This window comes from Rhineura floridana, chromosome 8 (assembly GCF_030035675.1).
Source record: "Rhineura floridana isolate rRhiFlo1 chromosome 8, rRhiFlo1.hap2, whole genome shotgun sequence".
In the NCBI taxonomy this organism is placed as follows: domain Eukaryota; kingdom Metazoa; phylum Chordata; class Lepidosauria; order Squamata; family Rhineuridae; genus Rhineura; species Rhineura floridana.
This window is the reverse complement of record NC_084487.1, coordinates 71,878,489-71,903,420: the sequence shown is the minus strand read 5'-3', so window position 1 is coordinate 71,903,420 and position 24,932 is coordinate 71,878,489. Positions and strand designations below refer to the sequence as shown.

Here is a 24,932-nt window from a genome sequence, read left to right as displayed (position 1 = left end):
CCAGTTTGCTAGCTCTAATAAAAAGAAAATACTCTGAGTATATGTATTCACATTTTAGACTCCATTTACTCATCATTGTTTTTGCTCATTTACTGTCTTGGGCCAATCACTAACTCTCAGCCTAATTTATCTCACATGGTTATTGTGGAGATAACAGAAGGAGTTATAAAATAACTGTGAAAGGGGACTTACTGTTTATATTATAGACATCAAATTTTCCTCCATTTTACCAGACTGATGTATCCTTGTACTATAAAGGGCCATGTTTTTCTGGGTGCCCCCCCCCATAAATTAATACAGCTCCAGGGCTGCAAACAACCTTAATCTGGCCTGATTACTGCAATCTTGTTCCCATTTTAATTTACCTGGGAGTAAGTCCCATTAAACACAAAGAGACTTGCTTCTGAGGAGAAATGTATACATTTAGTGTCAGTGAATTCTTAATGAGTGTCAGGACTTTGCTTCCTGAACAACAGGAGACACGTCTAAGCCTCTTTCAAAGTTTTCACATTTTGCATTCCTCTTTGGGGGAGGGGGGGAGAAGAGATATTATTTTAACATCTACCCACACTTACTTTGTATTAGCATTTGTTGAAAATCTAGGGAGCACCTGAACTCAGATGAACATACCACAAGAAAGATGTATCCTGTTTGGTAGGAAGAAAGGAAGGGCAATGGGAAAGAAGGGAAAAAGAGGTCTTCAAAACTATGGTAGTTCCAAGGACTAGAAAATGAGAAAATAGCAGGAAAGAAAATTGCAGGTATGGGCTCCTTAGGACCACAGGATTGCTATTGTCTGGGATCCAAACAGCTTACATATCAATTAGAGCTCTGACTTTGTTCATTGGCTAAAAAACACTGAAGAGTGGGAGCAACCAGGCTGGCTCATCATCCCACAGACATTTCTTAGAAATTTGTCAGTACTTTTTGCTTCATAACCTCTCTTCCAGGAGGCCTACCAACTTACTTTTGAAAAGAAAAAAAAAGCTCAGAGTTCAGGCTCTCTGCTGGCTATAGACTTGGTATAGTACCCTCTGTACCTTCCTCGGGTAACATGGCTTGTTGATACATATGAACATGTGCTTTGAATCTGGGATGGAAAACCTGTGGCCCTGTTGTTGGTCTCCCAACTGCCCTCAGCCACAGCCAGCATGGCTAATGGTCAAGGATGATAGCAGTTGTAGTCAAACAACATTTGGAGGGCTACAGGGTCTCAATCCCTTCTTTAAAATAAACTCTAGTTTGTTTAAGCAACCAGTTTCATAACCCATGGTTTGGAGTTGGCTTCTTTTTCAACTGAATAGAGTTGTTTTAAACCAAGAATCCTGGTCTCTGCATAACAAGAAGCTGGGACTGGCAAAAGCAAAACTGAATCTGGTTTATTTCTCCTTTTCACCCTGAGACTGGCTGAGCTTGGTGCTTTGCGCACACTCCTTTCTGGTCATGTGCATATCATTGAACCATGATTTAGTGGTTATTTGTGAAGATGGTTAATAAGTCACCATGAGAATTTGTGTATCATGGTGGCTAAAAATGTGAGCTCTAGAAAGACGTTGATTTGTCTCAACTGAGCTGGGAACTCACTAAGTGGTCTTAAGCAAGCCATTGTTTGGAATACCATATCGATCTACTTTACAGAGTTGGTGCAATGATAATTGAGAAAAAACTGTAGGCCCACTTCCCAGGAGGATTGCTCCGCCTGTGTCTGCCTCTGAGACGAGCTCCCGTCTCAGAGGAAGCTTTTTCAGTTTTAAAACCAGTCAGAAGAATTTTTTGACTGGTAAAAACTTTCTCCCAGGCAAGGGAGAAACGAAGAAATCACCCACAGAAGCTTCGTTGTGTTTGTTGGAATTCATCAGGATCTCCTATGAACGAAGGTGTAGCCAGCAGCATCTGACGGAGTCAGGGAATTCAAGCAAGCTCAAACTGACTAAGCGAGACATTTTTTTTTCTTTAAAGAAAAACGGATTTTAACAGGCAAGCATCCTTCTGTCTACTACTATCTACTATCACTCTTATCACTGTTACAGTAAAAGAGATTTGTTATAGAATCAGCAACAAAGAATCACTGGGTGAGTTATACCTTTCTCTTTTATAAACGGAATTAAGGAAGAAAATCGAAATAGCTTATCTTTGTTTTTATTGCAAAAAGCTGGCATGGAATTGAGCGTTATAAAGATATAAACGGATGAGGGGCATCTAATCTAAAGAGAAATCTGATTATTATGAACATTTGAGTACTATTTGTTTGGGACTATTTTTTCTGGTCTACTTTATTTTGACGAATCTGCTTATTCTTTATGCCACTAATTATTTTGATGCTGGGAACTAAGTTTGTTTTGCACTCTTGGTAACATAAGAGATAAGGCAGTCTGTCTAGAAGATGATGTCAACAAGCTTGGAATATTAACTCCTTTGTTGCTGGAAAAAGAAATAAATTGCTCTTTGCTTGAGAATAGTGGCTATATTGGAAATTGAAGAGGGGTTTTTTTGGTCTTAAGAATGACAATCAAGAAAGCGGCCGAGACCCTGGATGTACAGGAAGGGGTTCTCTCTCTAAACATGTTTCAGAAAATAATGGATGAGATTAAGATAACGAAATTGAGACAGAGCAGACAAGAGATGAAAATTGAATTTGGCAAAATGAAACAGGAATTGAAAGAAATAAAGGATTCTATGAGAAAAGAAGATATAATTGGTCAAGCAACAGGAAATGAAAGAAAAATTAAAGGGAAGGTGCAAGTCCTGGAGATTGGAATAGATATATCAAATGTGGAATTGGAAAAAGATTTGGACTTTATAGCTGTGATGGATCCTAGTGACAAAGATTATTGCTTGGAATTCAGCGCTGTCTCTGAAGGAATTGGTGAAGATATCAGAGATAAATTTATCAATGTTTCAAAAAAATTTCTGGACTGGAATGATCTGATGGAACCTGAGATAGAGAAAGTTTATAGAATTAATTCCAGATATGTGACAATGGAAAAACTCTCAAGAGATGTGCTAGTGTACCCCGTAAAAAAGAAGAACAGAGATATGACTTTACAACAATATTTCAGTAACACAGTCAGAATTGATGGCAAGAAAATATTTGTGATGAAGGAAATTCCTATCAGACTCTTACTATATGACTTTGACAGCAGAATTATGTGTGCAAGGATGGACGATGGAAGATGGAACTAACACTGATAATGGAAGAATAGCTGTTGAAACTACTGGATTTATTAGACTTGAATAGATGGATTAATCGACATGTCTATTTGGAGAAAAATCGATAGAAATATTTCTCAAGGACTGGAAACCTCTCTTTGACTTTTTGTGGAAAGAATAAAATGATATGATGTTAATGAGATTTAATGATTAACCAAGATAACCACTGGAGGAAAGTGATTTTGTAATATATTAAGGGACAGGTTTGTTATATACTATAGACCTATAGCTGATTTAAGACAAATCGGAAGTCAATATTTTATTGTATTAGTTATTAATTTGTTCTTTTTCTTTTCTTTTTGTTTTGTTTTAGAAATCTGAATAAAAATTTATATTGAGAAAAAACTGTAGGCCCATATGCTGCTGCTTCCTGCCTTGTATCCTGTGAATCCCCTGTCCTTGTCAGCACTAACCATGGGTTAACGTTGCATTTGCACTGGTGCTAGCCATGATTAACTTGAATCACAGTTTGCAAATCACATTTGCATCTATGGTTTCAAGCTATAATTAAAAGTTAATTCTGGTTAGTTGCAATCAAGATTAGGGGCAGCCTTTGCAGATGTAACACTACACCATACTTACTGCTAAATGGGAAAGAGGATTTAATGCATGCTCAAAAACGAGGGGAATTCAGAACTGAGACCTGCTTCTTGAATCATTAACTATGGTTAAGAGAAGAAGTGTTAAATCTACACCTGGCTAATATGCATGAAGTGGTATGACAAAAGCAAAAATGTACATACAGTGCAAGTCAGGAACCTAAGATGGTGCCCGCAACATCAGGACCCTGGACAGTACACCATAGACACTGTAGTTAAGACTAACAAGTGAGGCTAAAAGCTAAAACTACATGTTAACAATAATAATGCTTTTTCAAAAGTGTGCTTAAACTGGCCATTTTTTTCTTTTGAAGCCCTGATCTGAAACATGCTTTCCTGCTGAAAACAGCTGTTTGCCCCCAAAGGTGTAGCAGCACCTTTGGGGCAAATTACAGCTGGGGAGGGGGGAGAACCAGACTGTGGGCATGTTCTGGATTGTTATCCAATGGCAGCGGCGGCTGCTTCAAAATCAAAGTAGCCAGTTTATGTACACTCTTTAAAAAATGTTTTTATCACATAGTTTGGCCCTCAGGTAACTCAGAGTGTTGCTGCACTGGTCAGAAGCCTACTGAGGGCTAGTGTACCATTATACATCAGGTGTGAGTAATTGGGATCCAACTTCCTGAAGGAGGTCACCTCCAGTTAAAGAAGAATAGTAGTTGTGTCCTGACAAAAGCAGGGTGTCAGGAGATGAGAAAGTTTGTGAGGAAGAAGACTCCTGCAGGTGATAGGGAAAAGTCTGTTATTTGGAGGTTCTTTTCCTTCACTGTCAATTTAGGGATGGGTCTCTACAGGAGGGGACACACCATGAGATGGTCTCTACTAGTAATAGTGGTGAATTTTACAATGCCCAGGCCCATTACAAGCTGAGTCCAAATCTCCTCTGAACTCTGGACCTGCCATAATAGATTTGATCCCTCTCTGCTGGTACAGCTGAAGTCAGCTTTTCGCTGTCAGTCAACTTATGTGATAGCAGTAGCTGTTATGAGAAGTAACACTGGAGTCTCTATTATCCACAACAGTGCCATTGCAGCAGTAACCAGGGAGCCATGGTATAGTGTTACAAAAGTGTTCTTGGCCATAATGGAAACCTTGGCACTAGCCATCCTTATCACGAGCCCCTCCTTTGCTGCTGACACCAACACTTCCACCATGTATACTTGTGGGGAAGGGGTGCGGTGGATTCATATGATAATTTGATATTGGGGGCTCATGGGGGAGGAACTGCTTGGTCTCATTGTGCTCCTAATAATGTCATTAGATTGATATGGGGTAAATTTCAAAATCTATTCAAAAATAATAGATGAGGGAGTGATATGTTTTAGCTGAACCCATTCCTAATTGGGACTCATTCATTCATCACTAGTTTACACCAGTCTTTGGGTACACAGTTCCACAGGTTTCTTTCTCTGATACAAAGGTAGCTATGTCTAGGTTTTGGACCATGATAGGAACAAATAAGTGGATATGCCTGGGCAGATTTTTGTCACTTACTCACTAATTGAATTCAGAATTCAAACCATGTATAAATAGTTGACAGATACCAAAAAGAGGAGGGGAACACTTATTCACGACATTTGGTAACAACATGAAATAAAGCTATGTGTGCTGATTTATATATAAGTGCCAGGCAGTCTGGGGTTTTGCTTTCTCTTCCAAGAGCAGGAAAGCAGTTTCCAGTCTGAATGAATATGATGGCATGCACCTGAAGTGTTGCCACCTCCAATTTAAATGAATTGAAAGCCCCTGTAAATGTAGAGTTTTAGATTATGGTTAATGGATTTAAATTACAGGAAGGTATAATAAACCTTGTTTTGGTTAAACAAGAGTTAAGCTGTAGACAACAGTAAATCAGTGGAACAAACCAATATAATGTGGCTGAAGTGTACCCTTCCCTAAAGCTTTTCATGCACAAACTGTACAGAAACTTTTCTTAATTCTAGAGTTCCATGGCCTAGGACAGAGGGTCCCATTCAGTCTTTATTTAAGTGTGGATCCATGACTGGTATACTGTTGTGGTCCTCCAGACATTGTTGCACTCCAACTCTCATCAGCCCCAACCAGCATAGCCAATAGCCATGGATGATGGGAGTTGTAGTCCAGTAACATCTGAAGACCACATATTCCCCACTCTGATGTGCATATATAGGGGACTGACCACCGTCCCTCACTTGCATACTTTAACCCAGAGATAGGGAACTTGTGGCCCTCCAGGAGCTGTTGGACTACAACTTCCATCATCCCCATCTAGCATAGCCAATGGTCAGGGATTATGAGTGCTGTAAATTGTTATTTTTTTTTTTACCTCTGATGTTATTTTTATATGTTACAGACACTAGTCCTATTCAGAACATGTCCCTTGAAATACGAAGTATTTATTAAAATGCACTGTTGCTGGTATATGTAGAAAATGCATCATCACCCACAGGCTTTGTCTTATTGGCCATTAATATACAAGTAATCTGACTGATGGGATTTCATTTGCTGTATTTTTGTTCCTTTGCCAAAGAAAATCTTTTGTTACTTTGCCAAAACAAAGGGGGTAGTAGCCAACTACTGAAGAGAGTATGGCATGATTAAATATTGCAACAGAAGAGAATTTAATAACTGCGCTGGTGTTGTGTAGTTAATAAATTAGCTTTTGAAGTGACTGCTAAACAGCACATTGAGTTGAAAATGGGTAATGGTTAAGAAATATTAATAAAGCTGTCATTTATTTCCATGGAACTATATGTTGTCAAGGGAATAGCTGTAAACTAGTAAAAATGTATTTATGCATTAAGAATGTTGACTAAAACAGTTTGAGCCTCTGATGTGAACAATCAGCATTTAAAATGTACACAATAATAACATTCAGATTACCTGCTTAAAATAACATTTCCCACAAGACGAAAGATGTTCTGCACTTGGTATCATTTACTGCCTGGTCTACAGCCTGAGTCAGCTGATGCTGACTCCCTACCAATACATATCAGACAGGCATAGTTATCTTCTCAGCAGATCTTCCTCTTCCAACATGCCTTTTAAGTGAAGATTTTTATCCCACTCTGTATCTGTATTGGACAATTGTTTTTATATATTTTTATTATTAATGTTTTTATTGTCTAATTGTTTCAGGATGTTTATGAGAAGCAATTCATAAATGAAATAAATAATTAAGAAATAAACATATGCGCAAGTGCATGTGCTTGCATCGCTTCCACTCACATAGGCTTGCACAAGAGAGCCCCATAGTGAATTTTTTACCGTATATGGGAACAAACATTTTAATGATGCTCTTGAATTGCTCCCATATATTTCAGTGGGGCCTTCCCTGTGCATATAAGCCACAGTAATTATGCTGTCCTAGCATGGGGCAAGCACTGTTTTTTTTAAAGTATGATTAAATGGAATATTGCATAAAAGTAAGGCTGATTTGTCTTAGAAAAAGCTGTTGGTTTCCTGTGCCAGGAACTACTGTGGAACCCCACCGGGAAGTTTGCTACCTAGCAGGGTCATATTGCACCCTTGTTTTGTGGTTCATTTCACTTATTTAATGCAACTTGAGAATCTGCAAAGGGAGCACATTAAAAAGGAAAATGTTGGAAGTGTTTGATTTTCTGTAAATCAAAATATTTGTTTTTACAGTATTGGAACAGTTAATATAGGATGTTTTACATTCTGCAGCTAACAAGAGTGAAATACCGGTTACTATATTGTTTTCAAAGTATATTTGAATATTGTTTTATCATGTTGCACAGTAATATAGGGCAAAATTTCTATGTTTTACATTCTGTAGCTAACAAGAGTGAAATGCAGGTTACTATTTTTTCAAATATGTTTAAATATTGTTTTGTCATGTTGCACAGATTTACCATAGCAATAATTTTTCTTGTCAGAAAGCAAAAAAACAACCTGATTGTGTCAACTATATTGATTTTTTACTGGAACATATTGAAATAGGTAGAAAAGGATAGCTTAAGAATAAGAAAAGGCAGACAAAATAATATTTAGAAGTTGCTGGGGAAATGGCATGCTACAGTATGTCATATTTTTAATTTTAAAAAAATGGTATTTAAAAAACCATATCTGCTGTTCTAAAACCACTTACTTCAGAGTAATTCCATGGGATTCTCTGGAATAAATGACACAAATACTTCTGGTTAATTCATCAACCTTAGAAGGATTTCTGTTTTGTTTTGTTTTGCTAATGTGCTACTTTAAAATGTACAAATAAACAGCTGGATGCTGCCGTTATGCATGTTGTACTAAGACTCTGTCTCTTTTCTTCTACAGTGATCTCAGTATGAACAACATTTCTAAGCTGTCCCCAAACTCCCTGCACAATCTTCGCTTCCTGGAAGAGCTGTATGTATCTTTGTATCTTTGATGGGCATAGTTGAGAACTAGGCACATTCCTAGGTTTGTCTCTCGTACTTACTGTGGGAACCAGATAACACAGCACAGAAAACTGTGGGCTGTGACACTTCTGGCACATGTGGAAACGCTTAGTTGAAAAAAACCAATTGCTTGTGATTCTGGAAATAAACTTACCAAAAACACTAAAGAGTTACCATGAGGCAGATCCATAGAAATTAATTTTTTTAAGAGTTGTTTAAAAGACCTGGATTGCTATTTGGAAATAGCTAAGCAGCAGGATATTAAAAGTTTGAATACTGGCTCATGTTTATTAAAATAACAAGTGAAGTTATAATCAAAACCAAAACCTGGTGCCTGGTTCTGTCTGTGTCAAGGACACTTGTGTTCACATTTCATAGTACTAAGTCGTATTGTTGTAATCACTTTTAATTACTGTTTCCTTACTCTTTAGCTTTTAGCATCGTTCAAGGCTAACTATGAAACACAGAGCTTCATATAGATTGGTTCGTTCTATTTGGTGTTTTCTGTTTTAAAAGCAAGTATGCTGTTAAAAGTTAATCAAACACAGGATCATAAGTGGAATGTTGATTAGTATTGATGATGGCCAGCCAGGAGATGAAAGCACCGAATGCACCTAAGACTTGGATATAACAGTGACCATAGTAAAAATAAAGAATTTGAATACTTTCAAACTTGCACTCTTTACAACAATAGTAACTCAAGGCATGAGTCATACCACAGGTATCATGGCAAAATTCACTAAACAAAGGGGTTTGCTTCGATCCTTCGCCCTGTAATGCCACAGCCTGTAACGTAGTGGCAAGCCATGAAACACACATATCATGAAAAGCTGCAGCTTTGTTCATGCAAAACAAATATATCACTGCCTCTTCTCAGACACCCAAATTTAAGTTTTCTTAGGGGCATCATGCAATATGAGCTACTGTGTAATGATGGGGCCAAGAGGGATCATTTCTAGGGATTTTGCTCCTAGTGTGAGACTTGATCACTTGGTACTGGGATAGCCTCTAATCCCATTATAACACACTTTTTACCTAGAAAAGAGTCCAAACTTGTACTGGGATGCATAAACCTGATCATGTGAGGAAGTCCTGATGGGAATCCTGGCTATTGATTGCAACCTTAATGCTCTGAATGCCAAAGCATTGTACTATTTTACATATTCTCACCAGCCAGTCTCCTACAACTGTCTAGAATTGAGTGAATGACACAAACTCTGTGCAACCTGCAGCTAGAGTGCATTTACATCTCTAAAGGAGAAAGCCAGAATGTTGCTGGAGATAGTTACAGCATTGTTGAATAAGACATATCTAGTTTCCTTTCTAAGACTGAAAAATTGGTGTATTTAAACAAAAGCAGAGTGGGCAAAGCTCCAAGCCATTTTTAATTCAATACTCAACAATTTTACAGCAGGTGCCCTTAATGAAATAATGCATAGATAAATTCACTTAGGTTGTGTGTTTCTCCCCTTCTCTCTTTCAACAGAATAATTTGAGAATTAGTTTTGGATAACTATTGTGAGACCAAGTAACAAAACCACCGACTTGGCTTTGCTCTCATTAAATAAGATTGGCCTAAAAAGGATGCTCACTCACTTGAACATCTATTGTAAGGAGCACCACTTGACTATTAATTACAGCAAAACCAAGATCGTGATTTTTGGTAACAAGAGAAAACCATCTAGCTGGTCAATTGCCGGTCATTTGCTGGAGCAGGTTCGTTCATTCAAGTACCTGGGTATTTGCCTTAGTGAAAACCTCTCGTGGAAACCTCATGCTAGGGCTACTAAACTTACCGCCACCAGAACACTAGTTCAACTTAAAAGGTTCTTTTATGGCAGAGGTGGACAACTGGTTCCCCCATTGCTTAAGGTTTTTGTTGCCAAGGCAGTGGCTTCCATACTCTATGGGGCTGAGCTCTGGGGAGCATCTGCTAAGCAAGAGTTAGAATCCATACAACAGAAGTTCATGAGACAGGTTTTAGGGCTTCCCTCGGGAACCCCTGCAGCTCATCTTAGAGCAGAACTTGGTCTACCTCCCCTCGCGGCTAGAATAGATTTAGCCTTTTTTAGATACTGGCACAGAATAATTTGTATGCCTGACAACTCTCTTGCCAAACTCTGTTGGCTCGAGCAGTCGCCCAAGAGTGGATGGGTCCGTACTAGCCAGGAATTGTTGGCCCAATACAACATCTCATTGGGCGAGCTCTCGAACTTTAGCCCACAAGCCCTCAGGAGTCGGGTCTTCGACCGCGCAATAGGCCAAGATCAGGTATCTTACTAGCCCCTTTTTGCATCTGGTACCCTCAAATTAAACTAAATCATGCTAGATCAGGGTACTTGGACCTTCTTACACATCCCTCTCTTCGCAGAGCATTTTCCGAACTGAGATTCCAACTGATGCCCTCTGCCTATTTAGCAGGGAGGTATCAAGGTATTCCTACCGAAGAGCGGAAATGCAGGGTGTAACACTGTCGAAGATACTATCCACTACTTGTTACACTGCCCACTATATGACGGTCCCAGACAGAAATTTCTGGCACAATTTATTAATTCCACCTCTGCCAAATGTCCCCAGGACCCAGTGGTGGAGCTTTTAATCGATAATTGCAATCATGTGACTACTTTAGTCACCAAGTATGCCCTGGCAGCGAAGAAATTACGCGCTACCCATTTTCAATATTCAAATGACAATTGTCATACCTAATTTGTTGGCCACTAACCCGGATTTTTAACATTCTTTCTATCACTTTGTGTACCTCATCTGTATTTGTATTTGCGATGGCCATTGGCTAAAAGCAATAAAATTTAAACAAACAAACGTTAAAATTTAGTTCCGTCTTGGTTACAGGCGCAAATGAATGAACTTAGTCTCATGCCACTTTTTTAAGAGTATGATGTGCAACTCTTGCACAGTTTTGGATTTTTATGGTTTTTGTGACCATTAGTAAGAATAATAAGTAACTGATGGCATACAAAGACATAGCACTAGTGTAAAAGAAGCAGCTACAATTTTCAAAACGAAAATGCAGGCTTTTAAACAGTAGAAATTAAACAATGCTGCTGTGCCCAAGTTCCATGGATAAGGATTGCTATCTTCATGTGTGGTGAATTGCTGTCCATATTTCTAATCCAGAGAACTACAAATTCAGTGGGAGGCTGTACACCCAATACTTCACTCATGTTTCAGACAGAGCTATCTGGGCTAAAGAGTAAGAGCCATGTAATCAGTAAATTGGTGTAATAGCACCAGTAGAAGAAGAGACATACTGAAATGACCGCAGGAAAAGGGGTAGTATGAGATTACTGTTGAGACTGATAGAACAAATGGTTTTACCTCTTTAACAAAGCTGATCATGCCAAAAACTACTGCAATTCTGAATTCACCCTTGCAGAAAAATTTTGGGTCACATCCACACCATACATTTAAAGCATATTTAACACACATTTAAAATACATGGCTTCCCCCAAAGAATCCTGGGAACTGTACAATACTAATAGTCTCTAGGATTATTTGGGGGAAGCCATGTGATTTAAATGCATGGTGTGGGTAATGAAAAAGATCGGTGGTATATATGATATTTAAAGGGCTTAGAATTTCAAAAAGTATGGTTTTTGAAATTGTATTTGTTGGTACATGCATGATTGTATGTTTTTGGGTTTCCTTGTTTTTTTAACAAATTTGTAAACTGCCTTGTAAGGGCGTTGCAGGTTAGAAATCTAGTAAATAAATAAGAAATTTAGTAGAATGCTTCTTTTTTTTTCATTTTTTTGAGAAACACATGGCCTGTTTCCATGGCACATCCTTTGTCTACTTAACTCTGTTATAATGCCATTACTGTCGCAATTTTAAATATTATACAGTAAGTAACATTGAAATCAGTGGGAATTGCTTCTAAGTAAATATGCTTAGGATTGTACTGTAAATCACTTTAATCAAGAGGGTCCAAACCCAAAGACACAGAGATATGCAAGTAATCCTGGCAGTTCAAGGAGAACATAATGTTGTTGTCTGCACCCCAGTCTCTGAGCAGTGAAAGACTTCCAGGGGTCCTAGTACTTACCTAGGATTTGGTATCCATGGAATGAAGGTCAGCAGAGACTGTGGTGTCTTTATGAGATATGGCTTTATTCTCTCTCATACACACACAGGGTTGCCAGGTCAGAAGCATCCTAAACCCTGAGATATCAGGGTTGGGCCCTAGTGATGTCCTGGGATGGGCCCCAATGATGTCACTCCCCCAGGCCCCTTCCCAACCCCAACCCCTGCTCATTCCCCCAGGCACTTTTCCACCCACCCTCACTCACCACCTTCTTGCCCTGCATTGGGTGCTTATAGGCCTCCCTCCAATTTTTCCTTGGGAGAGGCCTGGGCTCACCCACTGCTGTTGCCTCACCACTCCTGCCTCTTGCCTGCTTCCTTGCTACCCCACCTTGCACCAGGCCCTGAACCTGGGAGGGTGAAGCTCCCACTCTGTGATCTCCATCAGCATCACAACCAGATAGTGGTGGGGATTACAGATCCAGAGTTTCACCCTCCCAGGGAATAGCCAGCAGCCAGCATGGCCTACCTACATCTGGTTTTGCCACATCTTCATGTCAGCATGCGGTGTGTTCCATTGCCCAAGATAGCGGCAGGGGCATCATCATCTTGGGTGATGGAAGGCATGCACACTACTGCACTGACATAAATCAGAGCAGCCCAAGGTTGAAACTGTTCCAGTGGCATATATTTTACTAAAACAAACAATGCATGGAATTATGATGTTAACATTTCTAGACTGTCATTGAGTAAAATCCTCTGGACATGCTACAAAAATCAATAAAATGCACTAATGAAGTTCAGTTAATACAGCTACAGATATAAACAGCATAAAATGTGCCCCTGCAAAATCAAATCAGCCTAAAAAAAAGGAAAAAGAAAAGTTAAAACAATTTGTGACCCACATCTAAAGGCACTAAAAGATAGAATTTAAAAGGCCTGGTTGAATAGAAGGGTCTTCACCTGGTGTCAAAAAGACCATAATATAGGTGCCATGTCACTGAGGTTCCCTAGTAAGGGCATTCCACGACTGTCGTGCCGCCACCAAGAAAGCCTTCTCAGAGTGAGTTGTTGCTGTTATACAAATTTACAGACCGCTTCACAGCATAAAGTCATCAAAACAGTGTACAAGATAAAATCAGAATACAACACAAGAATGCAACACAAGTTCTAAAAACTAAAACATCCATACAAACTCCAAAAACAACAAAACAATTTCATCATATATAAAATTGATATTCCACCATAACTGACTGTGTTACACCTTCCTAATCAAAAAATGTATTCAGTAGGTGCCTCAACATCATCATGCTTAGCACCTGTCTGATTTTGGCTAGTCATTGATTCCAGAGAGCTGGTGCTGCAACTCTAAAAGCCTGGTTTCTGGTACAAGCTAGGCACACCTCTGAGCAGGGCCGGCCCCAGGCATGCCGGGGCCCTTGGGCCCCAGCCTGCCCCAGGCCCCAGTACTCCCTTTCTGTGATTCGCTGCAGGATTGGTACTGCAGATTGCAGAGCAGGAGATCCCAAGCCACCCGCCATTCCCCCATTCTACTTACCTTTCTCTGTACTGTTTTTTCGGCGGCATGCACTGCAAGTGCAGGTTTGCCATAGATCAAGATGGCAGCCGAGGTTTCCCTAAGGGGCTGAAGCCTCTGCCACCACCTTTGTTGATGGTACGCATGCGTGCTACCACAAAAAACAGCACAGAGAAAGGTAGGTGAAGTGGGGGAATGGTGGGCGGCTCTGAAGCTCCTGCCCTGCTATGCGCAGCAGGATTGTAGCCCCAGGGGCCCTCGGCCAGTGCCCCACCTGGCTGCCCTTTAGAACCGGCCCTGCCTCCTCTGAGCCATATAGTACTTTTAAGAGTACACTGTCTGAGGAGCACAGCTGCCAGGCAAGCATATATTGGGTGAGGCATCCCACTAGGTATGTAAAATATGTATTTTAACTTGAACAAAAGATACCATACGTGTTGCCATCCCATTTTATCCTATGAAGTAGGCTAGGTTGTGATATATGTGAATACTCTATGAAACATTTTGAGGAGTGGAAACATACTAATTAAACAAGAACACTAGAATCCTAACACACCTCCCTACAAAGTGACTTTAAAGCCAACAGTTCACAAACCTTTTTAATTCAAGAGTCTTCTGCCCTTATTCAAACATATTTGGGAACAGTCTACCATAAACTCTAGTGCACAGAAAGGTCTTTCGTTAATGCCCAGCAAGGGAAGCTGGTTAAGAACCTGGTGGGTGCACCAGTTTTGAACATCTTGATTAATCTCATTTTGAGAACCACTTCTTTACACAGAGAACACCACCTGTCAGTCAAGACATGCCAGTGCCTAATAGGTATACTTTCTCATTCATTGTGTATTAAAAAAATGTTATTACAAATAACAAAAAGTTGGACTACTGTATGACTCTCAAAAAAGGTAGCACAGGATTAGCTGGGTGATTAGTATGAGAAAAGTTAGATTGCTTAAACATCTATACATTATTAGGAGGCTTTCTTTTTAAAAAATATACTAAAGGCTAGTAAGGGATTAATTTTCTGCTACACATAACAGAAATGGGAGTTGTATATTAACAAAATAGGGTCTATAATGTCCTATAACAATGTTTAGAAATCTATATTATACAAGAATCCTGATTCAGCTGTTTGAAGGATGCATTTAATCCATCCAATATCAAATCCTTAATCAAGGTCTCTCCTTGTATTCACATATATAGCACAGTGGAGAGGAGAGCCTGGCTGGGGGTCCAGAGTCTGTGAGCTCAAATCCCCACTCGTGTCTCCTGGGTGTCAAGGGCCAGATAAAGATCACCCCCACAGTGAATGGCTCAGGGGTTACGTGCCCTTCCACCTCTGCAGCCGTGGGCAAGCTGCATAGTCCCAAGGAGCCCAGTCGCTCCCCAGCTGGCAGTTGCAGACAAGGAAGGGGCTGGCTTGTGCAGCTGTGGCAAGCTGAGCAGGCCCTAGCCAGCTGGGGAGGCCTAGCCTCAGAGGGAGGCAATGGTAAACCCCCTCTGAATACTGCTTACCATGAAAACCCTATTCAAAGGGTAGCCATACGTCGGGATGAACTTGAAGGCAGTCCACTTCCATTCATTCAGTAAACACTAACCTCAGATGTCAGGTACAGAGATCAATGTAAAACTCTGATTGTGCGTAGATCAATACAGATTGCTAAAAAAAATCACTGAAACATGTATTTGTATGTGTATAATTTTTAGATGCTAGGCAAACACAGTATAAAAAAGACTTCGAACAAATATGGACTGGCGTTACACATGTGGAAGTGTTGGATCAATATCCACAGTGCTTTTTTGTGATGGGAGTACAGCCACCTCTTTTCTTTGTTAGTCATGGCAGCCATTTTGTGCTCACCTACAGCATTTTTCATCAAGAGAGGAATACTAGTACCTCATTTTAAAAAAGCACTGAACATCCCACTGTTATTTCAGTAGCTGTCAAATATCTATCTATCTATCTATCCTTTCTATTGTTTCTCACTGTTCCTCATACAGAGTCTAGAGTGGCTAACAACACTGATAAAACTATATATATATATATATATATATATATATATGAGAGTGCTGGTAATTGCACTTCTGTAAACTGTGTTCCCAGGATCCTTTGGGGGAAGCAATTTGATTTAAATGTATAGTATGTACAAAGCCTAAAATGCTATTAAGTTTTCATGAGGATTTTAAAAGCAAACTAATGTGGGGAACTGAATTTAGGATAGGAAAAATGAGAAACAGAGAAATAAAAATTAATATATTTGCCCATCCCTAGCTGCACTGTTACTGTTGTGTGCACAGGCATAGTGTTCAGTTGGGGAGGGAAGTTTCTAAGTGCCAGTTGCACCATCATCCCTCCCATTTCAATCCAGTATCCTCCAACAGCTTTGGATAAAGTTGCAAAAAAACCCCTTTGCTGGTTCCCTTGTACCTTCTCTTCCTCTTCTTCTGACATATTTGAAACCAGTGGTTCTAGAAACAAAAAAAAAGGTTCAACACATGTGATGGCATTCTCATGCACTAATATAAGTGCCAATCGTAATGTTTCCTTCCAATTCTGGTGTTGTGACTGAATCAAAATTTGATCAATTTGATCAGATCCCCGATATTGTGCTCATATTTACTTTCTTCCAGTAGCATTATTTTAAGAAACACATGCATAGCATAATAGAAAGGCAAATGATCATCAACCCATTTCCTCATGCAAAAATAAGCAAATATAAAAGTGGATATTAATACTGAGTGGGGGATGGGAATTAATGATCAAGCTTTTAAAATCCCAGCACAGCATTCTGAAGGAACATGTACCCTTTTTGCAACCATGTTGTCCCTTGGAACTAGCAAAGTTTGGCTATTTATGCATATGCTTTCTGTGAACAAATTCATGACTGAGGCAAATACAAAATTATGAAAGTAGTTTTGTTATGTGCCTTCAAGCTGCTGAAAATAGTAGTCAATCTGTATTACATAATTTTGCATTGTTTGCTACTGAAGCAGAACAAGTTGAACAATTAGATGTGCACTGTAAACTAGATTTATTAAAGCAAATGTATTTGCCCAGCTGCCGTTAAATGGACTGTGTAGCTAGAGAATGTTTCATACAAAACGGTAAGGATGACAAAACAGGGCTCTTGAACAACTCCTCCTGGCCCTGGTGCTTCTAGCAGAATGTGTACATTCTAACATCCATATTAGTTCCACATAACATAAAATCTATTTTTCTTTGTTCTAACTCTGCAGACGTTTAGCAGGAAACGGCATGGCACACGTCCCCAAAGGAGCATTTTCTGGGCTTTTTAGTCTTAAAGTATTGTAAGTAAACTGACATTTCTGTGTTATTTGCTAAAAGGTCCCAGGACCTAATATTAATGCAACACTAAATAAGATGAATTGTTTATTTTGATTTAAAGTATCAAAAGGAAGGTGAGCATATTTAGAAAAAAAGATATGTGCTTCATTGTACTGAAGAACCTTTAAACTTTAAAAGATGAGTGATGTTCCAGAAGCAGTTTACACATAAAGTTAATGTTGCTATACAATATCAAATGCAAATGTAATTTCATGTAACTTCCTGCAGAAGTGCAGTTTTCAGTTCTCAAAGTTCAGAGACATTTCTAATGATGATGGAAAACAGGAGATCATTTTTATTTTTACTTATATGGGGGGAGAGGATCAAAATGAGTAGATTAATTACTATAAATATGGTAGCATTTAAGAAACACACTATGCCCATATCTTATTTCTTGATGGATGTAGTCAGTTAAGGATAAACTTATTTTTAAAATATGAAGTATACTCTCTGACTTAATTAGAATATGCCTTTGTTTGTTAGCTGTTTGCTGAAACACATCCGTTTTGAGAAGTAGTGCCTTTTCTGTGATGGCACCCTTTATGTGGTATCATGTTCTAACTGAAGTTTCACAGGCACTATCTTTGACTGCATTTTGGCACCTTATTTAGTGAGGTGTCTGCAGAAGTGTAATTCCAGCTTTAGTTTTTATTCTCCTGGCCTGTTGCAGCTGGATTTTGTTTGCTATGTTGTGTTTTTGTTTAAATATTTTTATTTTGTATATTGCGTGTCTTGTATATGTACACCACCTCAACACTTTGAAGAGGCAGGGTAGAAATGCTTGAAATAAACAAAGAAACAATACAGTTCATAGACATAGACTCCAGTTCAGAGGCAGTTCGCTGCACTTAAGTCCAGGGATGGCTAATGCTTTAGATTGTTTCTACTGCTGAGTGCCACTGCAAAGGGCCCAAAGCCTATACTGGAGAATCCTACAAGGTAGTGGTAGCAGCATGGGGGACTCCTGTTCCAATACCATACAAATACACAAGTGTTGAGTTGCTGATACCTCATTTGGACTGCACAGTGGTGGAGTAGCAGCCACTGTGCTTATACCACTTCCTTGCGATGCCCTCCAGTAAGATAACTGGCCACTGAAGCTAATAAGGCATTGTCCCATTAAATCTAGAGTGCTAAACGCACTTTGGCTGCAGTCTAATACATACTTACCTAGGAATAAGTCCCATTGAACCCAATGGAGCTTTCTTCCAAATATACAGGTCCAGGGTTCTACTACTAGAAAATAAATTCCATTGGACTTAGAGGAACTTAATTCTAAGTAAACATGCTTAGGATTGTGCTGTTAGTGTGACTAACTTTTTCCCAGTTAATCACACTAACTTTTCTTAGTTTTTTTACTTAAGTTACTATATCCCAGTAGCAAAGTATATTATAAAACAAGCTGTTTGACAATGTAAAAAGGAAACAATGATTGCCCAAATCCACCAGTGACATAAATACTACCAATGACATTGACTGTGTAAAGATAAGGGATGGAATCCTCTCCTTTTTATGTTTCTTTTTAAGTGTGGCTCCCTGGTGGTCATCAATGATCCAATTACTTTTCCTCCGATATCTTTTCATGTTTCAGATCTCAGATATTTTTTTTTGCTTTGCAGAGAATTATCGATATTATAATCACTATTTATTCATGAGTCTCCACTGGTATCAATCTTTATTCTGAACTCTGTAATGATTGCCTGTTTACATTCCTTTTTGAAGTGCACTGCAGACAGATTAAGGCAGATAATTAAGTCAGTGTCTTCCCTTTGCTGCTTACAATCAAGACCTCATTCCTCCCATTGCTTTCTGTCTGTCAGTTACAGTCAACACCTCATTCCCCACTGCTGCTTTCTATCTGTCAGTTACAATCAACCCCTCATTGACATCAGTGATAGAGAATACACATTTGAACAACTCACATAAAACGTAGATCAATAAAAGTATCACTCACACTACCAATGATTCCAAAGTGATTTTTTTTTTTAAAAAAAACAGAATAGGAAAAAAAGAAGAATGAATCAGAAACCAGGTGTGGAGAGTTGCTACCAGTAGTGTAGTAGCAAATTCACAAGTGCCAGTTCCCTACATGATAGTCAAAGCCATCCCTTCCCTTTTTTTGTTGCTGGATTGAGAATGAGAACCTTGTTAATGCCTTCTCCCACAACAACAGGAGCCAAACAGCATGAAAGGGTAGAGTGTGAGCTACTGAAAAGAGTCTTCTCAGGGGCTGACTCACTTCTTTTCACTCTGATTGGCTTCAATCAGGAAAGGACAAGGAGTCGTGTTAGAATACTCTTGTCAGTGGTAACACACTCCCCTTTCATGCTGATTGGCTCGTAGGATTCTGGAGACATAGGGACCTTGCTCCCAAAATAGTAAGGGGTCTAAGACTCGCCAAGGTGCTGGACAACTACACCCCTCGTTGCTGCTTCAACATTCTCTCCGCAAAGATAGTGAATATCAGAAATAATTAATCCCATGGCAACTCTGATTACTGTAGAAGCGGAGCTCATCACTAGTAAAGATTCAGTTGACAAACTTGCATTTTCATTAATAAGTGCCTTGAAAGAAGAGGAGCTATTTGTACAAGTGATTTTTTTCAGATATGTATCTGTGCAGTTTCACACACATAAATTTAATTAAACTGGAGGTGTAGGAACTATTTTTTAGACTCTTCAAACCTTCAAACATGTATTTAATGCATCTTTAAATCATGAGAAAAGGCACACTTTCGCATTTTGCTATTTTATCTCATTAATATCCCACTTTCCTCCAAGAAGTCTCCCAGGTATTGCTCATTATATGAGCAAAGTATGGGGTTTATCTCTAAAACTTGATTCAAAATAGTAGTCATTAGCAAGTCTGTTTTGGAGCCCACTTAAGAGATCTTACACCCATGTTCCTTTCATTTTCCTTCCGAGGGATTATACCAGTATAAGGTACTAAAAACTGACCTCTGGTGTGTAAATTAAAAATATTTTGTTCACTCATTTTATGTACAATACAGAATGCTTCAGAACAATCTGCTAAGACAAGTTCCCACTGAAGCACTCCAGAACTTGCACTCTCTCCAGTCTCTGTAAGTTTTTGCATGCTTCCTGTAACAAATTACATTATAGGTAATGGCAAATGTGCCAAAGTATTTCATATTACAACCTAGACTCCCATTAATTATAGAAATAACATCTTCTGAATTTCAGAAGAAACACTGCATGGCAGAAATAATGGTGTGCTAATGTAGCTCAAGAGCACAATTTTTTTCAAAATACAATTCTTACTGCTTAGACAAACATAATTGAACAATGAATTGCTTCCATGAGCATTCTGGTCTCTGTTTCAGATAGAACAGATTCAGATGTGCTAAAAACCTCCATGCAGAGTGTTCCATGTATAATACATTAAAATAATAATTGTACAGTTAAGATTTTATGTCACAAAGTGATATCATTTTTATTCTGAAATGTCATAATTAATTAAAGAATATCAGGCCTGATCATTAGTTATGTTATTTTCTATATTTTATTTCTGTCCTGAACAATTTCTGTCTCTTGTATTTCAAAGGCTGCAAAGGAATGGATAAACAATGTATCTTTAACTGTGGTATCAACTTGGAATTATAACATAGAATACAAGATTTTATTTTAAATGAAAGTTAGTCCCTAGTCCACATGATTGCAGAAATAAATCTGAAAAATATGTCCCAAGAAATGCTAAAACAGACTTGCATAAAGAAAGGGACTTTAATTTCAGTTCTGGTGATTTTTAAGTCTCAGCCTAACCTCTGCAGCTTCCTCCAACAGGCTAAACAGTAACTGTTTGTTTATATGATAAGCCATATAAACAAAGGGTTCTTTGTGGTGTTGAGAGAGCTGAAGCTTCAACAGCGTTTCTAAACTATCTCATTATCTTTCATTCTTTGTTGCAAATATCTTTCCATAACATAGAGAAGAGGAGGCTAAGAAAAGAAAGGAAGAAAACTGAGAGGTTGTGTTGACTGTGTAAGGGCCTGGTGTTTGGTGACAAAATTAAAATAAAAATAGAATGAAAATGGTCAGGAGGAACTTTAAACAGCTGTGGAGCAGGCAGCAGATAGGAACGATAAGGGCATGTACAGAGTAACTACTATCATTTGAAAGAGGATCATCAGCAAATGTGACCTATTTGAGGAAAAGAAAACCAGGATTCTTTTGTTTCTTCCAAATGAGGAGTGCCAGTCTGATAAAGGTATGCATAGATTCAGTTTCTTGTTTCATATAACCTAGCAATTTTCTATCCATAGGGTGATCCTTGTCTTGATTTACGAGGATTACTTTGAAACTATTCACAACCAGGAAACCTGGTTTCAAAAAAGGTATTGAAAGCTTTGAAGCTAGCTAGGTGCATTTTACAAAATAAAAGCTTCTTTATGGTATGACATGGGTTAGAAGTTAGTTAATTTGAGGGTGTTTATCTGAATTTTGATGGCTTTGTCCCATTTTGCTTATGTTCATTGATGGCTAATCCAGCCTATTGCTTGTCTACAGGTTACACAGAATTGTATGGCCATGGCTATTCTTCCTTCTAGCACAAATAGATTCTACCCCCCCTCCAAAAAAAATTTTCTACTCCCAAATGCAGAATTAATTTACTGGATCGCCATGGGGCAAGCTGTTTCTCATCCCCTCAAATACTTTTATCAGCTTCTGATAGGATGATGGGAATTTAGGGCTGGGATGTACCCTATTACTTTCAGCCACCAGGAGTTTATGGTCTAAATATTAATGGATAGTGTTCATTTAGATCAGGGTGGGGAACCTTTTCCAGCTGGTGGGTCTCATCCTGGGTTCCCACATCCCCAGCGGGCCACTATGACAGGTGGGTGGGGGCACCCACCTGTCAATCACCCTGATGTCACCATGATGCCAGGTGACCCATTTTCCCTCTGTATCATGGCTTGAGTTAAAGCTGCACTGTGCAAAGGAAGATCCAATCCAAGTGGGGCTTGAAGTCTGTGCTGATCAGCAGATAAGCACTGACTTTAAGCCCTGCAACAGGCTTACCTGTGCTACAGAGTTCTGCATGCAGCACAGCCAAACCCAGTGGGCTTGAAGTCAGTGCCTATCAACTGATAGGCACTGATTTCAAGCCCTGCATTTTCATAATCTCAGTGGGCATGTTGTCACCGCAGTGACAGAGAGCCTCCCGTGCCAAGGACCAATCAGGAGGATATTTTAAGGCAGTGATGAGGTACCTGTGGCTGATGGGCCAAACTTGGCCTCCCAGGCCTCCCCATTTGCCCCATGAGGTTGTTTTGGGGAAACCGTGCCAACTTGCCCAACACCTGATGTCATATATGACAACAGGTATGGGGCAGGGTTTCAAAGGAACAATTGGGAGCTTAAAGTGGGATCCTGATTCTTACTTCGCTGGATCAAAGGAACAATTGGGAGCTTAAAGTGTGATCCTGATTCTTACTTCACTGGATCAAAGGAACAATTGGGAGCTTAAAGTGGGATCCTGATTCTTACTTCACTGGATCAAAGGAACAATTGGGAGCTTAAAGTGGGATCCTGATTCTTACTTTGCTGGATCAGAGTTGATCCAGCGAAGTAAGAATCAGGATCCCACTTTAAGCTCCCAATTGTTCCTTTGAAACCCTGCCCCTTTCCTGTTATATATGAGTTGAAATAAAAATAATAATGGGACCACATCTTGTTCAGAGAGAGGAAACTGTTTCTCCCTCTCAATGCTGCTCTTTGAAGCCTCCTCAAGCAGTTCATTTCCATCTGTAACATCGGCGATGGAAAGGAGAAGTGCAAGGAGGACCTTGTGAGCACCCCTGTGCTTCCCCTTTCCATCTTCAATGCTGGGGATTGAAAGTAGAAGTATGGACTGGCTTCCCAAGCATAGGGCTGGTAATGGCCCCTGTGCTTTGGTTCCCAAGCTTGGGAACACGGCACAAGAGATTTTGACAGGTGTGCAGGGCAACCTACCTGTCAATCATGTGGCATAATAATCATGTGATTGACAGGTGGCATGCCCCACCCACCTGTCAAAGTTTGTCCACAGGGTGGGGCCAAGTCAAAATAAAGAGTCAAACAGATTGCCCATCCCTGCTTTAAGGCTACCTGACCCACACCTGACATCTCATTGGATGTTAGATGTGGTGCAGGTAGGTGCGGTCATGGGAAATGGCCTCATGGACCAAATAAGGGGCCGTGCCAGGCCTCATTAGACCCATGTGCTGGAGGTTCCTCACCTCTGATTAAAATGTATTTATATTTTAAAAAATGATGTATTTATCTTTTGATTTATTAGATTTATATCCCGCCCTTTCTCCCAGTAGGAGCCCAGGGTGGCAAACAAAAGCACTAAAAACCCTTTAAAAACAGACTTTAAAATATTAAAATAAAACAACCATTAAAAACAAATTTAAACAAAACATCTTTAAAAACATTTTTATAATTTTTAATTATAATATATAATTTTTATATTTAAAAATATCTATTTTTAAAAACAAGAGGGTTAAAAAAATATTAAAAAGCAATTCCAACATAGATGCAGACCAGGATAAGAGAAAGATCTTCAATATGCGCTGAAAAGATAACAGAGATGGCGCCTGTCTAATATTTAAGGGGAGGGAATTCCAAATGGTAGGTGCCACTACACTAAAAGTCCATTTCCTATGTTGTGCAAAACAGACCTGATAAGATGGTATCTGCAGGAGGCCCTCACCTGCAGAGCACAGTGATCGACTGGGTATATAAGGCATAAGACGGTCTTTCAGGTATCCTGATCCCAAGCTGTATAGGGCTTCGTACACCAAAACTAGAACATTGAACTTAGCCCAGTAGCTAATAGGTAGCCAGTACAATTCTTTCAGCAGTGGGTTGACATGTTGGCAATACCCTGCCCCAGTGAGCATTTTCGCCGCCGCATTTTGCACCAGCTGCAGCTTCTGGACCAACCTCAAGAGTAGCCCCACATAGAGCACATTACAGTAATCCAACCTGAAGGTTACCAGTGCATGGACAACAGTGGTCAGGCTATCCCGGTCCACAAACAGGCGCAGCTATCTTATCAGCCGAAGCTGGTAAAAGGCACTCATAGCCACTGAGGTCACCTGGGCCTCTAGAGACAAAGATGGCTCTCGGAGCACCCCCAGACTACGGACCTGCTCTTTCAGAGGGAGTACAACCCCGCCCAAAGCAAGCAACTGGCCAATTATCCAAACTTGGGAACCACCAACTCCCAGCGTCTCCGTCTTGCTAGGATTCAGACTCAGTGTGTTGGCCCTCATTCAGCCCACCACCAAGTCCAGGTAATGTTCCAGAGCTTGCACAGCCTCTCCCAGTTCAGATGTAACAGAGAAATAGGCTGGTATTGTCAGCATACTGCTGACACTTTGCTCCATATCTCCTGTTGACCACTCCCAAGGGCTTCATATAGATGTTAAACAGCATGGCAGACAAGATGGCACCCTGTGGCGCTCCATAGCACAACTGTCAGGGGGGCCAAAAGACAATTACCCAATGGACCATCTTAATTTGTCCACCACCCCTGCAGGAGCCACAAGTCTAAGTTTCACCAAGAAGTGGTCTGACCAAGAAAATCACCCAATACTATTCTCTGAAAACAACCCTGAAGATAGGATCAGAACCACTGTAAAACAGTGCCTCCAATACCCATCTCACCAAGTCAGCCCGGAAGGATACCATGGACTATGGTATAAAAAGCCGCTGAGAGATCAAATAAGAAAAACAGGGTTGCACCACCACCCCATCCTTCTCCTGATAAAGGTTATCCATCAGGACGACCAAAGCCGATTGAGTCCCATAACC

General features: G+C 39.7%; 1 protein-coding gene across 2 annotated transcripts in view; it reads left to right on the top strand.

Annotated features, from left to right (window-relative positions):
- LGR5 (leucine rich repeat containing G protein-coupled receptor 5) overlaps positions 1 to 24,932 on the top strand; it is a 114,316-nt gene that overhangs the window by 38,654 nt on the left and 50,730 nt on the right. For both annotated transcript variants that reach the window (XM_061639741.1, XM_061639742.1), the window contains exons 2-4: positions 8,085 to 8,156; positions 17,001 to 17,072; positions 20,120 to 20,191. In XM_061639741.1, the coding sequence (XP_061495725.1) occupies positions 8,085 to 8,156; positions 17,001 to 17,072; positions 20,120 to 20,191 (216 nt within the window). The remainder of the gene's footprint in view (positions 1 to 8,084; positions 8,157 to 17,000; positions 17,073 to 20,119; positions 20,192 to 24,932) is intronic.